Source organism: Hemitrygon akajei, chromosome 8, assembly GCF_048418815.1.
Source record: "Hemitrygon akajei chromosome 8, sHemAka1.3, whole genome shotgun sequence".
Lineage (NCBI taxonomy): Eukaryota > Metazoa > Chordata > Chondrichthyes > Myliobatiformes > Dasyatidae > Hemitrygon > Hemitrygon akajei.
Genome location: NC_133131.1, coordinates 181,646,562 through 181,663,208, shown reverse-complemented (window position 1 = coordinate 181,663,208; position 16,647 = coordinate 181,646,562). Strand labels below are relative to the sequence as shown.

At 47.5% G+C, this 16,647-nt stretch overlaps 1 protein-coding gene across 2 annotated transcripts in view; it reads left to right on the top strand.

The window, feature by feature from the left end:
* Positions 1–16,647, top strand: part of LOC140732499 (alanine aminotransferase 2-like) — a 74,969-nt gene that overhangs the window by 19,985 nt on the left and 38,337 nt on the right. For both annotated transcript variants that reach the window (XM_073055271.1, XM_073055270.1), the window contains exons 3-5: positions 801–909; positions 3,235–3,368; positions 16,341–16,584. In XM_073055271.1, the coding sequence (XP_072911372.1) occupies positions 801–909; positions 3,235–3,368; positions 16,341–16,584 (487 nt within the window). The remainder of the gene's footprint in view (positions 1–800; positions 910–3,234; positions 3,369–16,340; positions 16,585–16,647) is intronic.

Sequence of the window (16,647 nt, the reverse complement as noted above, 5' to 3'; positions counted from 1 at the left end):
GCTGAACAGAGGAGCACGTTTAGTAACAGACTGAGACAACTGCCCTGCTCCAAAGAGTGATATGTGAGGCCATTCTTACTCTCCGCCATCAGGCTCTATAATGAGTCAACCGATAGTCGGAGAAGTGATGACCCTCTCCTGTTAGACTGTTTGAGGTAACTTATTTTTTATTCTTTTGACTTCTTTTCTAATATTTATATATATGTGTACTTGTAATGCTACTGTGACACAGTAATTTCCATGGGATCAATAAAGTATCTATCTATCTATCTATTTCCTCCCCATCTCCCTGTTGTCTCCACCCTCTCCACCTCACCTCCTACCCCCTTCCTACCCATCTCTCCATCTCCTCCCCTCATACACCACATTTCCTCGTCTCCTCCACCCTCCCCTCCCCAACTAGTCCCTCATTCCTCCACATACCTCCATCTCTTCCCCTTCCTCCCTGTCTGCTTCCCCTTCCCATCCCTCCCCTCCTGATCTTCTCCCCTCCCCTTCCCCTTTCTTCCTTTCCCCCTCTTCTCCTACCAATATCCCCTCTCCCCCCACCCACTCCACTCTGTCTCCACCCTGTCTTCTCCCCCTCCCCTTCCTCTTCTCCTCCCTCTCCTTCCCATCTTCTCCCACCCTCCCCCATCTCCACCTTTCTCTCCTCCTCCTTCTCTTCTCCCAGTTTCCTCTCCCCTTTTACTCCGTCTTCTCTCCGTCTCCTTCCCATCTCTCCAAACGTACCCCACCCCACCTGGATCATTGCTCCAATGAGGGAGGGTGGGGACTGACTGCCTCTCTTGCCCCCACAGGTCCTGGCCATCTGCACCTATCCTCAGCTCCTGTGTGACCCTGGTCTACCTGAAGATGCCAAGTCAAGGGCGAGGAGAATCCTCGACAGCTGTGGGGGAAAGAGCCTGGGTGAGAGGGGCTGGGCCTCACTGGAGTGGTGGGTTGGTGCACAGGGTCCCACAAAGATGTTGAGACCAAAGGTTCCCATTCTATAGACACAAATAGACCGGGGAGGTGGGGGCTGGTGTCACAGCCAATTCCATTGCCTCCCAATCTACCCATGGTGTGAATCCCACCTCCCTTTCACCCTGTATCTACCTCCTTCCATCACATCCTCCTCAACACCACTCCCTACAATTCACCTCTCACTCCCTGGACTCAGAACCCCCTACCCAAACTCCTCACTCTCAATTGCAGGCTCCCTGTTGGTCGGGGATGACCATGGATGTTGTGTCCCAGCTATCTAGCTTGATACACAAGCTGACCAGTACAATATGGAGAGCAAGCTCTCCCTCTCCACGCAGCTGATACATCCAAAGGAACGGCAGAGACGGAAAGAGCAGCATCGCCAGAGTTGTCCGTCAGCACTGAACTCAATGCCGTGATGCTTGGCGTTTACTCCCCAAGCCTTCCCCACGCGCAGGTGCAGCTGCAAAGAAGCAGAGGTTTGAGATCAGAGCTTCCCTTCTGCTGAGTGAGCACCGAAACACAGCTGAAGATCTCTATCTGTCCAAAGCAACTGTTTAAGGCACCAATTGCCTGACTTTGCCCCTTCTCCTGTCAGTAGAAATGATTCCGTTTCTACGAAGCCGCACATGAAGGCCAGGGAGCTGAACTTGGTGGTCAGAAGCTTTTTGAGGCCCATGCTGTTGGGAGCTTGTCCCCACTACCTCCCCGGCTATGATAACCTTCAGGAACCACCGGACCCCAACAACTATGCTATCTCTTCTCTCTCTATTCCTCAACTTCAGCTTGGGAACTGTGTGTTGAAGTTGGGACATTGTGTTGAGTTACACGAGGAGTCTGTGTCTCCTTCCCTGGAAAGAAGGAGACTGAGAGGTGATCTGAAGGAGCTGTATCAGACCATAAGTGGCAGAAACAGCCAGCTCCACCATTGACAGTCCCAAGCCTGGCTACAAAAGGAGGAGGGTTGGGCATGGGGCTAGCAACCCATTCTGTAAAACCCAGCGCTACAGAAACACCAACAGAAGCTCCGAAGACCTTATCCCTGGTGGATCCTCACCTAGGATCATAAGGTGGGCTATACATGGGGCCAACTTGAAATATGGCCCTGGACCAAGAACTCTGGTGAGCTGCTGTCAGTGTCCTATGCCCCAGTAGGCGACACTTGCAGTCTGCTCCCTGCAAAACCTCAGCTGTGTTGGTTGACTATTTCACTGGATGTGTGGGAAATAAATTAATCTGAATCTACATTAACAACATTTAAACAATTCTTGGACAGGTACATGGATAGGACATAGAGCATAGATCAGTCTAGCACAGGAACAGGCCCTCTGGACCATGACGTTATACCAAACCAGTTCAATTAGTAATCAAATGGTTAACTAAACTAATCTCTTCTGCCTACACAATATCCTTCCATTTCTCTTTTATTCATGTGTCTATCTTAACAGCTCTTAAAAGTCCCTGATGTATCTGCCTGCACTCTCTGTGTTTAAAAAAACCTTAGCCCTCACATCTCCTTCCATGTGAACCCCTCACCTTAAATGCCTGCCCTCTGGCACTGGACATTTCAACCCTGGGATAAAGATACTGTCTCTATGTCTCTCGTAGTCTCATACACCTCCAGCATGTCTCCCCTCAGTTTCCACCACTCCGGAGAACACAACCCAAGTTTGTCCGACCTCTCAGGATAGCTCATGCCCTCTAATCCAGGCAACATCCTGGTGAACCTCTTCTGCTCCCTCTCCAAAGCCTCGACTTCCTTCCTATAATGAGGTGACCAGAACTGTTTGCGATACTGCAGAGAGGAAGTATTCAGAGAGCTATTGGCCAAATGCTGGTGATTGGGACAAGTTTGGGAGATGGGAGTCTCAGTTAGCGTGGGCCAGATGCCCAATCTTTCGTCTCTGAGCCTCCCGCTTCTCCTGGATTGATGCATCATCGCCTCTTCCCCTTCCAACCTTCTGAGCATCCCCCCACCCTTCTGCTTCCTGCACCCTTGTCCCCACCCTGCTTACCGACGGTGCAGGAATTGAACTGTGAACTCCAGCACCCCAAGCAGCACTAGCCTTGCACTAACCACTACACTACCATGTGATGGTGTGCTGGGCTCCTGTCCCGCTCTCTTCCATCCCTGTGGGTTCCAGGAGGGGGTGGAGTGGCACGTTCAAGAGGAGGCAGAGTTCTCAAGGTGGGGTGGAGGGGTGAAGGTCTGGGTCACCGGGTGCCGAGGTCTTTGAATGCTGAGATTCCTGGGGTCACATCTCACAGGTGCCTACTCCGCAAGCCAGGGCATCGAGATCATTCGGCAGAATGTGGCCAAGTATATCGAGAGACGGGACAGCGGAATCCCATCAAACCCAGACAACATCTTCCTCTCAACGGGGGCCAGTGATGCCATCGTGGTAAGTCCAGACCAGCTCTCATCTGTTATTACCGATGTCTGCGCACAGATCATTCCGTATGTCAGTACATCGAGGTGGCTTACACAAAAACAGAATGCAGAATAAAGTGTCACAGTTACTGAGGAAGTGCAGTAAGTGAGATTTGGCCCAACATACTGATCCAAAGGAGGCATAACTGTGGTAATGCTTCATTAGGAGTTTGAGGAGATTCGGTACGTCACGTATTTCTAGATGCACTGTGGAGAGCGTTCTAACTGGCGGCATCACCGTCTGGTATGGAGGGGCCGCTCCAGAGGATCAGAAAAAGCAGCAGAACGTTGTAAACTTAGTCATCTCCATCATGAGCACTGGCCTCCCCAGCATCCAGGACACCTTCAAAAAGCGATGCCTGAGAAAGGCAACATCCATCATTAAGTCCCCCATCACCCAGGACATGTCCTCTTCTCATTGCTACCATCAAGAGGATGTACAAGAGTGATAGAGAAATACAGCACAAAAACACACTCTCACCACCCTCTGAGTGAAGAAGCTTCCCATCATATTCCCCTTAAACTTTTCATCTTTCACCCCTAACCCATGACCTCTGGTTGTAATCCCACCCAACCTCAGTGGAAAAAACCTGCTTACATTTGTCCTATATACACCCTCATAATTTTGTATATCTCCCTCAAATCTCCTCTCAATCTTCTATGTTCCAGGGAATACAGTTGATCCAATCTTTTCCTACAGCTCAGGTCTTCCAGACCTAGCAACATCCTTGTAAAATTTCACCGTACTCTTTCAACCTTGTTTACATCTTTCCTGTACGTAGGTGACCAAAACTGCACACAACACTCCAAATTAGGGTTCATTAACATCTTATACAGCTTCAGACTAACATCCCACCTTCTGTACTCAATACATTGATTTATGAAGGCCAATGTGTCAAAAGCCTTTTTACGACCCTATCTGCCTGTGACATCACTTTCAATTGATTATGGACCTGTATTTCCAGATCACTTTGTTCCACTACATTCTTCAGTGTCCTACCGTTCACTGTAAAACCTACCCTGGCTGGTCCTATTGAAGTGCAAAACCTCACACTTGTCTGCATTACATTCCATCTGATGCAGATCCTTCATAACAGCCTTCCTCACTGTCCACTACACCCCAAACTTAGTGTCATCTGCAAATCTGTTGATCCTTTTAACCACGTCATCATCCAGATCACTGACAAACAACAATGAACCAGGCACTGATCTCTGCTGCACTCCACTAGTCACAGGCCCCCTGTCAGAGAGACAACCCTCTACGACCACTCTTTGACTTCTCCCACAACGCCAATGTCTAATCCAATTTACTACCTCATCTTGAATGCTGAGTGATTGCACCTTTTTGAACAACCTCCCCTACGGCTCCTTGTCAAATGCCTTACTAAATTCCATGGAGACAACATCCTCTGCCTTGCCTCCGTCTAATTTCCTGGTAACTTCCTCAAACTCTCAGACAGGACCTATCAAGCACAAAGACAAACACATCCTCCTCTGTAATCTGTAGATGAAGTTGATGTGGCTTTGCCTCACTCTGTACCCATCTCCTGAGTAAATACAGATGTAAAGAATGCATTTAAGGTCTCCACCACCTGTTATGGCTCCTCACATGGATTACCATTCTTGGCTTCCATAGGACCAATTTTGCCCCTTGCAGTCCTTTTGCTTTTTAACATTTCTGTAGAATCCCTTAGGATTCTCTTTCACCTTGTCTGCTAGAACAACTTCATGCCTTCTTCTAGCCCTCCTGATTTCTTTCTTAAGTGTTCTCTTGCATTTCTTGTACTCCATAAGCACCTCATTTGTTCCTACCTGCCTCTATCTGCCATACACCTCCATTTTTCTATTAACCAGGGCCTCAATATCTCTTGAAAACCAAGTTTCCCTACAATTGATATCTTTACCTTTTATTCTGACATGCACGTACACGCTTTGTAGTCTCAAAATTTCACTTTTAAAGGCCTTACACTTACCAAGTACACTTTTCTCAGAAAACAACCTGTCCCAATCTGCACTGGCCAGATCATTTCTGACACAATCAAAACTGGCCTTACACCAATTTAGAATTGCAGCCTGTGGATCAGATCTATCTTTTCTGCATGTTTACTTTGAAACTACTGGCATTATGATCACCGGATGCAAAGTGTTCCCCAACACAAGCTTCTGCCACCTGCCCCATCTCGTTCCCTGATAGCAGATCCAGTATCACACGCTCTCTCATTGGGACTTCTAAGTACTGATGAAGGAAACTTTCCTGAACACATTTGACAACCTCTATCCTACCTAAACCTTTTACAGTATGGGATTCCCAGTCAATATGTGGAAAGTTAAAATCACCTACTGTAACAACCTGCTGGAGGAACTCAGCAGGCAGACAACATCTACAGAAAAGAGTACAGTTGACGTCTCGGACCCGAAACATCGACTGTACTTTTTTCTATAGATGTTGTCTGGCCTGCTGAGATCCCCCAGCATTTTGTGTGTTTTGTTTGGATTTCCAGCATCTGCAGATTTTCTCTTGTTTGTACTATCACAACCTTATGTTTCTTGCAACAATCTGTGATCCCTTTACAGATTTGTTGCTCTAAATCCCTCGGACAGTTGGGTGGTCAGTAACATAGCCCCATTAACACTGTCTACCTTTTGTTTTACTCAGTTCTACTCATAATGCCTCACTAGAAAAATTCTCCAGTCTGTCCTGACGGAGCACTGCTGTGATTTTTCCTGACTGGTAATGCCATCCTTCCCCCTGTAATCCCACCTGTTGTCACGTCTAAAACAATGGAACCCCAGATCATTGAGCTGCCAGTCCAGCCCCTCCTGCAACCACGTCTCAGTAATGGTTACAATATCATAATTCCTGGAGCTGATCCAAGCCTGGAGCTCAGGCCCTATGATACCTCTTGGATACCTCATACCTCATCGGATGAGCTACGATGTAACTAGTAGAGTGGATAGGGGAGAGCCAGTGGATGTGGTATATTTAGATTTTCAAAAGGCTTTTGACAAGGTCCCACACAGGAGATTAGTGTGCAAACTTAAAGCACACAGTATTGGGGGTATGGTATTGATGTGGATAGAGAATTGGTTGGCAGACAGGAAGCAAAGAGTGGGAGTAAACAGGACCTTTTCAGAATGGCAGGCAGTGACTAGTGGGGTACCTCAAGGCTCAGTGCTGGGACCCCAGTTGTTTACAATATATATTAATGATTTAGACGAGGGAATTAAATGCAGCATCTCCAAGTTTGCAGATGACACGAAGCTGGGTGGCGGTGTTAGCTGTGAGGAGGATGCTAAGAGGATACAGGGTGACTTGGATAGGTTAGGTGAGTGGGCAAATTCATGGCAGATGCAATTTAATGTGAGGTTACCCACTTTGGTTGCGAGAACAGGAAAACAGATTATTATCTGAACGGTGGCCGATTAGGAAAAGGGGAGATGCAACGAGACCTGGGTGTCATTGTACACCAGTCATTGAAGGTGGGCATGCAGGTACAGCAGGCGGTGAAAAAGGCAAATGGTATGTTGGCATTCATAGCAAAAGGATTTGAGTACAGGAGCAGGGAGGTTCTACTGCAGTTGTACAAGGCCTTGGTGAGACCGCACCTAGAATATTGTGTGCAGTTTTGGTCCCCTAATCTGAGGAAAGACATTCTTGCCATAGAGGGATTACAAAGAAGGTTCACCAGATTGATTCCTGGGATGGCAAGACTTTCATATGAAGAAAAACTGGATCGATTAGGCTTATACTCACTAGAATTTAGAAGATTGAAGGGGGATCAATTCTAAAGGGATTGGACAGGCTAGATGCAGGAAGATTGTTTCTGATGTTGGGGAAGTCCAGAATGAGGGGTCACAGTTTAAGGATAAAAGGGAAGCCTTTTAGGACCGAGATGAGGAAAAACTTCTTCACACAGAGAGTGGTGAATCTGTGGAATTCTCTGCCACAGGAAACAGTTGAGGCCGGTTCATTGGCTACATTTAAGAGGAAGTTAGATATGGCCCTTGTGGATAAAGGGATCGGGGGTATGGAGAGAAAGCAGGTACAGGGTTCCAAGTTGGATGATCATACTGAATGGCAGTGCAGGCTCAAAGGGCCGAATGGCCTACTCCTGCACCTATTTTCTATGTTTCTATGTATTGAAATATACGCAGCTCAGGACACCAGTCGCACCATGCTCAGCCTTTTGATTCCTGACTTTGTCTGAGGTCTTACCAACATCTGCCTCCAAGAAGACTGAAGACACACGCTCCTTGTTTCAGGAACAGCTTCTCCCCCTCCACCAAATGATTTCTTAATGGACAACAAACATATGAATACTACCTCACAATTTATCTTTCCTGATTTCTGCATTGCTTATTTCATTATATTTTTATGTATCCAGTATATACTTACTGTAATTTATGGTTCTTTATTAGCTATTGCACTGTACTGCCACAGAACACCGTTTCATGACACACGTCAGTGAGATTAAACCTGATTCTGATTCTGCAGATGCTGGGAATCTGGAGTTATATACAGAAAATGCTGGAGGAGCTCAGCAGGTCAGGCAGCTTCTACTCTATGGCAAGCAATGAAGAGTCGACAGTTTGGGCTGAGACCCTTCATTAGTCCTGAAACGTTGTCTCTTTGTCGCTTTCCATAGAGGCTGCCTGACCTGCTGTAAACTTTCTCCACACTCTTTCATCCTCTGATATCGTTGCTGTAGGCAGGTGAGCAGAACGGCAGAAATGAATCCAGATTAAGCCTCAGTAAGCATCCCAATTCCTGTACTCAATACTTTGACTTATGAAGGCCAGGGAGAGGAGGCTGGTTTCCGTGATGTGCTGAGTTGTGTCCTCCACTCTCGGTACCCACCAACTATCTCCAAAGCTCCTTTCCGAACTCTGCAATATAGCATATCAGAACCTCAGCTCTGGTGTTGACCGAGGTCTCCAGTGGTGTCTGTCGACCAATATTCCCTCGTTCACATGCTTGATATCAGAGGATTGCTCAACCTCAGATGATGGGAAAATGGAGGGCTATGTGGGAGGGAAGGGGTTGATTGATCTCAGAATCAGTTTTAGTATCACCAGCATATGTCGTGACCTTTGTTGACTTTGGGGCAGCAGTACAATGTAATACATAATAATAGAGAAAAGACAAATGAATTACAGTAAGTGTATATCTATTAAATAGTTAAATTAAATAAGTAGTGCAAAGATTGAATTTTTAAAGAAGTATTGAGGTAGTGTTCATGGGTTTATTGTCCATTCAGAAATCTGATGGCAGAGGGGAAGAAGCCGTTCCTGAAACATTGAGTGTGTGTCTTCAGGCTCCTGAACCTCCTCCCTGATGGTAGCAATGAGAAGAGGGCATGTCCTGGGTGATAGGGGTCCTTAATGATGGACGCTGCCTTTTGAAGCATCACTCTTTGAAGATGTCCTGGATACTACAGAGGCTAGTGCCCATGGTGGAACTGATTAAGTTCACAAGTCTCTGCAGCTTATTTCAACCCTGTGAAGTTACCAGGCAGTGATGCAGCCAGTTAGAATGTGTTCCACCGTACATCTGTAGAAATTTTGACTAAATTTTTAGAACTCTTGGAATAGGTTAAAAGGTTGACACAACATTGCGGGCTGAAGGATCTGTACTGTGCTGTAGTGTTCTATGTTTACTAAATTCTTGCGAAATTAAATTAATCAAGTTCAAGTTTAATTCCCATTCAGCCATACATGAATACAGCCCAATGAAACGGCGTTCCCCCAGGCCAAGGAGCAAATCACAGTCCCAACAGCACACAGCACGCTACAGCCATACATGAATACAGCCCAATGAAACGGCGTTCCCCCAGGCCAAGGAGCAAATCACAGTCCCAACAGCACACAGCACGCTACAGCCATACATGAATACAGCCCAATGAAATGGCGTTCCCCCAGGCCAAGGAGCAAATCACAGTCCCAACAGCACACAGCACGCTACAGCCATACATGAATACAGCCCAATGAAATGGCGTTCCCCCAGGCCAAGGAGCAAATCACAGTCCCAACAGCACACAGCACGCTACAGCCATACATGAATACAGCCCAATGAAATGGCGTTCCCCCAGGCCAAGGAGCAAATCACAGTCCCAACAGCACACAGCACGCTACAGCCATACATGAATACAGCCCAATGAAATGGCGTTCCCCCAGGCCAAGGAGCAAATCACAGTCCCAACAGCACACAGCACGCTACAGCCATACATGAATACAGCCCAATGAAACGGCGTTCCCCCAGGCCAAGGAGCAAATCACAGTCCCAACAGCACACAGCACGCTACAGCCATACATGAATACAGCCCAATGAAACGGCGTTCCCCCAGGCCAAGGAGCAAATCACAGTCCCAACAGCACATAAAGCACTTATAATTACAATAGCAGAAAAATGTAGAGTTACAAAAACATGTTTAAAAATATATCGGCCAAGTCCCTGAGTTCCACGTTCTGTCGACTGATGGTGCATGAATGTTGTCTGAGAGCCATCCATATATAGTGGGTTGAGTTGTCTGTCTTTGTGAAATACCATTATGGTAAGGGCAAGGGTTTCTCCACATCTTCAGTTCACCCTGACTCCTGTAGATCCAGTATTGGAGCTGGGTACAAGAATCCCTCTGCACCATCTCCATTCTGCTTGTCCACAGCCAGCCAGTATGTAGGGTCACGGAATACCCTTGCTTTGCTGGTGTGTGGCTGGCCATCTCTCTCTCTCTCTCTCTCTCTCTCTCTCTCTCTCTCTCTCTCTCTCTCTCTCTCTCTCTCTCTCTCTCTCTCTCTCTCTCTCTCTCTCTCTCTCCTCTCTCCTCTCTCCTCTCTCCTCTCTCCTCTCTCCTCTCTCCTCTCTCCTCTCTCTCTCTCCTCTCCCTCTCCCTCTCCCTCTCCCTCTCTCTCTCTCCCCCCCCCTCTCTCTCTCTCTCTCTCTCTCTCTCTCTCTCTCTCGACCATCCAATACTGAGGGATCTCTGCACTGTGGGAGGGAAGTACTGAGGGATCTCTGCACTGTGGGAGGGGCCGTACTGAGGGATCTCCGCGCTGGGATCCTCACCCAGTGAAGCCTGACATGTTGATCTGGTCATGCCGTGCGTGAGCACAGGTCGATCCCACCGGCTGCAGGTGAGGAGGTGTAGCAGTGCTGGGCTCAGTGGTGCTGTGGGACTTTGACAGAGGGCCAGGGAGTTTCCCCACCCCCTACGTGGCGACCATGGCAACAACTGGGCTTCCTCGCCAGTGCAGGGAATACCGGGCTCAATTAGTATTCAATTACTGAACACTCTTCTATCAGACACTGACTGCCTGTGCTCACAATATGCCCTCACACCCGACATTAACCCTGTGTGGTGGGGAGCAGGGTACCCATTAGACCAGAGGACATTGGACATCTGGTTGAGATTGCTGCAGTTGTTACCGACTTCAGTAAAACCTGTGTGGATGAGTGTGTGTCTACAAAGGCCTGCTGTACATTCCCAAACCAAAAGCCGTGGATGAACCAGGAGGTGCGTTGTCTGCAGAAGGCTAGATCTGTAGCATTCAAATCTGGCGACCCAGCTCTGTACCAGAAAACAGGTATGACTTGCGGAGGGCTATTTCAAAGGCGAAGAGACAAGTTTGAATGAGATTGGAGGCGACATCGGATGTACAACAACTCTGACAGGGTTTGCAAGACATTACATCCTACAAAGCGAAACCCAATAGTATGAATGGCAGCAATGCTCACTACCAGATGAACTCAACGCCTTCTATACCCGTTTGAAAGGGAGAATATAACTACAGCTGTGAAGATCCCTGCTACACCTGGTGACCCTGTGATCTCTGTCTCAGAGGCCAATGTTAGGCTGTCTTTAAAGAGGGTGAACCGTCGAAAGGCGGAAGGTCCCGATGGAGTACCTGGTAAGGCTCTGAAAACCTGTGCCAACCAACTGGCAGGGGTGTTCAAGAACATTTTCAACCTCTCACTGCTACGTGTGGAAGTTCCCACTTGCTTCAAAAAGGCAACAATTATACCAGTGCCCGAGAAGAATAATGTGAGCTGCCTTAATGACTATCACCCGGTACAACTCACATCTACAGTGATGAAATGCTTTGAGGGGTTGGTCATGAGTAGACTGAACTCCTGCCTCAGCAAGGACCTGGACCCATTGCAATTTGCAATAGGTCAATATGTCAGAATGCTGTTCATCGACTGTAGCTCAGCATTTAATACCATCATTCTCACAGTCCTGATTGAGAAGTTGCAGAACCTGGGCCTTTATCTCCCTCTGCAATTGGATCCTTGACTTCCTAACCGGAAGACCACAATCTGTGCGGATTGGTGATAACGTATCCTCCTCACTGACGATTAACACTGGCGCACCTCAGGGGTGCGTGCTTAGCCCACTGCTCTACTCTCTCTATACCCACAACAGTGTGGCTAGGCATGCCATCTATAAATTTGTTGATGATACAGCCATTATTGGTAGAATCTCAGATGGAGACGAGAGGGCGTACAGGAGTGAGATATGCCAAACAGTGGAATGGTGTTACAGCAACAACCTTACACTCAACGTCAGCAAGATGAAAGAGCTTATCAGGAAGGGAACACACAGCAATCCTCAAAGAGGGATCAGAAGTGGGGAGAGTGAGCAGTTTCAAGTTCCTGGGTGTCAAGATCTCTGAGGATCTAACCTGGTCCCAACATATCAATGCAGTTATAAAGAAGGCAAGACAGCGACTATACTACATTTGGAGTTTGAAGTGATTTGGTTTGTCAACAAATACACTCAAAAACTTCTATAGATGTACCATGGAGAGCATTCTGACAGGCTGCTTCACTGTCTGGTATGGAGGGGCTACTGCACAGGACCGAAAGAAGCTGCAGAAGCTGTAAATCTAGTCAGCTCCATCTGGGTACTAGCCTACAAAGTACCCAGGACATCTTCAGGGAGCATTGTCTCAGAAAGGCAGCGTCCATTATTAAGGATTTCCAGCACCCAGGGCATGCCCTTTTCTCACTGTTACCATTATGTAGGAGGTACAGAAGCCTGAAGGTACAGTCAGTGATTCAGGAACAGCTTCTTCCCCTCTGCCATCTGATTCCTAAATGGGCATTGAAGCTTTGGACACTACCTTACTTTTTTAATATATATTGTTTCTGTTTTTGCACGATTTTATCTATTCAATATACATATACTGTAAATTGATTTATTAATTTATTATTATTTTTTTTTCTTCTATATTATGTACTGCGTTGAACTGCTGCTGCCAAGATACAGGTTTCATGACACATGCCGGTGATAATAAACCTGATTCTGACTGAGGCCATAAGACATTGAAGCCGCATATTCCCATTCACCGCATCGAGACCACCCCGCCAATCTATTACCCCACTCAACCCATTCTCCTGCTTTCTCCCTGTAACCTTACTGCCCCAACTAATCAAGAACCTATCAACCTCCAGTTTAAATATTCTCAATGACTTGGGCTCCACAGCCATTTGTGGCAATGAATGCCATAGATTCACCACCCTTTGGCCAAAGAAATTCCTCCTCATCTCTATTTAAATGGATATCCCTCTATTCTGAGGCTGTGTCCTCTGGTCCTCGAGTCACCCACCTTGGGAAACATCCTCTGCATCACTTCACAATCTAAACCTTTCAATATTTGATACGTTTCAATATGATTTCCCCCCCCCCCCTATTTTTCTAAACTCCAGTGAGTACGGGCCCAGGGCCAAAAACACTCCTCATGCATTAAACTTTTCTTTCCTGGATTCATTCTTGTGAACCTCCTTTGGATCCTCTCCAATGTCAACACATCTTTTCTTAGATAAGGGGCCCAAAACTGCTCACAATACTCCAGATATTCAGGTGTGGGCTCAACAAGGTGACCTCTGGGTTTCAGTGCCTGTCGCCCTAGATACTGACTGTTCCAGGCTGGCAGCTTGCCAGTCCCACTTGGGGCACAGTGCGAGGCAATCACTGGCAGCTGGCAAGGTGTTACTGCTCACCTTCTGCCCTTCCAGTGCAGGTAACCCCTCAGCCCATAACAGCCCCTGTATGGCAGAGCAGAATGCACGATCTGTAACCTTCTTCCAGGAATCTGTTAATGTATATATATATATACCCCCTGAATCCCTGGACCCCTGTAACCCATTCCCTGGCCCTGTTACTGTATATATAAACCCCCTGAATCCCAGATTAAATCCCAGCCTGTAACCCATTCCCTGGCCCAGTTACTGTATATATAAACCCCCTGAATCCCAGATTAAATCCCAGCCTGTAACCCATTCCCTGGCCCAGTTACTGTATATATAAACCCAGTGAATCCCAGATTAAATCCCAGCCTGTAACCCATTCCCTGGCCCAGTTACTGTATATATAAACCCCATGAATCCCTGGATCAGATCCCAGCCTGTAACCCATTCCCTGGCCCAGTTACTGTATATATAAACCCCATGAATCCCAGATTAAATCCCAGCCTGTAACCCATTCCCTGGCCCTGTTACTGTATATATAAACCCCATGAATCCCTGGAACAGATCCCAGCCTGTAACCCATTCCCTGGCCCTGTTACGGTATATATAAACCCCAGTGAATCCCTGGAACAGATCCCAGCCTGTAACCCATTCCCTGGCCCTGTTACTGTATATATAAACCCCAGTGAATCCCTGGAACAGATCCCAGCCTGTAACCCATTCCCTGGCCCTGTTACTGTATATATAAACCCCATGAATCCTGGATCAAATCCCAGCCTGTAACCCATTCCCAGGAATCGGTTACTCTGTATATAAACCCATCAAATCCCTGGATCAAATCCCAGCCTGTAACCCATTCCCAGGAATCGGTTACTCTGTATATAAATCCCTGGATCAAATCCCAGCCTGTAACCCATTCCCAGGAATCGGTTACTCTGTATATAATCCCATCAAATCCCAGCCTGTAACCTGCTCTCAGAGCCCTGTTGCTGTATATATAAATCCCTGAATCCCTAGATCAAATCCTCATCTGTAACCCACTCCCAGGGATTTGTTATTCTGTATATAAACCTCCCAAATCCCAGGATCAGATCCCAGCCTGTAACCCACTCCTGATATTGCATATATAAACCCAAAAATCCTGGGATTCGATCTCAGTTTTTAACGATCGAACTTCTCTGTATTTCTGTATATAAACTCTCTCCCCTCCACCACTAACTCCTTGCTAGATCTCAAGCTGTAACCAGGAATCTAGTATTCTGTATATAAACCCACCAAACCCCAGGATTAGATCATAGCCTGTAACCCACTTCCGGGGATCTATTATTCTGTACATAAACTCCAAATTGCCTGGATGAGATCCCAGCCTATAATTGACTCCCAAGGACCAGTTATTCTGTATTGAAACCCCCAAACCCCTGTATTAGATCCCCATCTGTAACCCACTCCCGGGGATCTGTTATTCTATACATAAACCCCTGAACCCCTGGATTAGATCCCAGTCAGTAATTATCCCGTTTCTCTGTGTTTGTGTATATACTGTCACTGAATCCCAGCTAGTACCCTACAGCCAGGGATACAAACCCCACTGAGCCCCCTACCCACACTCAGGATCTGTGCTTCTGTATGCACCATTGTCCAGACCTGGCCTGTGACCGTGGGGATTTAGTTTTGCTTGTGCCCAACTGGGGCTAAGGCTGGATCATGCCCACTCCCATGAGAGGTGGGGGGGTGTGCCAGAGAATACAGTTCTGACCCCCCTCTCCCAGGCAAATTCCTTCATGCTGAGCAATGCAAGGGTTAATTCCCTCATTGGCTGCTGTTCTCTCAAGCAGCTAGTTGGCATCAATACACAGAGATGATTGTTCAAATCCTGGCACTGGACACTAAATTGTCCCTCACAGGGGAGATCTGATACTCAGCCTTTCAATGTCATTCACATGTCCTCCCCTCCCTATTCTCACCAGCCTCCCATCCCAAAAGCCCATCCATGCTCCTCCCCCACACTCAAGTTCAAAGTAAATCTATTATCAAAGCACATATGTCACCAACCCTGAGATTCATTTTCTTGCGGGCTTCACAGTAAATACAAAGAAACACAATAGAATCAATGGAAGACCAAACCCTACGGGGGGGGGGGGGGGGGGGGGAACAAACAACCAGTGTGCAAAAGACAACAAACTGCAAATACAGGAAAGAAAGAAATAATTATCATAAATAAGAGTCCTTGAAACTGAGTCCTTTCGTTGTGGGAACAGTTCAGTGATAGGGCAAGCGAAGTTGTCTCTTTTGGTTCAAGAGCCTGATGGCTGAGGGGTAATAAATGTTCCTGAAACCTGGTGGTGTGGGTCCTGAGGCTCCCGTACCTCCTTCCTGATGGCAGCAGCGAGACGAGAGCCTGGCCTGGGTGGTGGGGGTCCCTGACGATGGATGCTGCTTCCCTGCAACAGCCCTCCATAAGACAGACACAGGAGTACAATTAGGCCATTCAGCCCATCAAGTCTGCTCTGCCATTCCATCATGGCTGGTTTATTATCCCTCACAACCCCTTTCTCTTTCCTTCACCCTGTAACCGTTGTTGCTCTTACTAATCAGCCATCTATTAATCTCTGCTCTAAATGGAAGTCTCTCTGGTCCTAGACTCCCAGTATTCGAAGCATCTTCTCCACATCCACTCTACCTAGCCCTTTCAATATTCGACAGGCTTCAGTGAGATTTCCTCTCATTTCTCATTGTGGGCTGAAGGCACTGGACAGTGCCCACTGCTCTATGTTCTATTTTCTCTGCTCTGTCTTCTACGTTCTGTGCTTAAGAAGTTAATATTGTTTGTGTTCATACCATGAGAGAGAGAGAGAGAGAGAGAGAGAGAGAGAGTGTGTGTGTGTGTGTGTGTGTGTGTGTGTGTGTGTGTGTCCATGACAACGAAGGTTGAGGTGGTCTGCAGTTATTATCTCTCCCTCTCCAATGCCTCGACAGACCACCCTGAAGCTGCTGGTGTCGGGCGAGGGCCGAGGGCGGACAGGGGTGATGATCCCCATTCCCCAGTACCCTCTGTACTCGGCTACCATCTCCGATCTGGCTGGCGTGCAGGTCAACTACTACCTGGACGAGGAGAACTGCTGGGCGCTGAACATCGGGGAGCTGCGCCGGGCACTGCACGAAGCCCGGCAACACTGCACGCCCAAGGTGCTATGCACCATCAACCCTGGCAACCCCACAGGTACCAGAACCCCGGCGGGCTGGGGGTGGAGACAGGCGGTCCGGAGGGCTGGGCAGGAGAGGA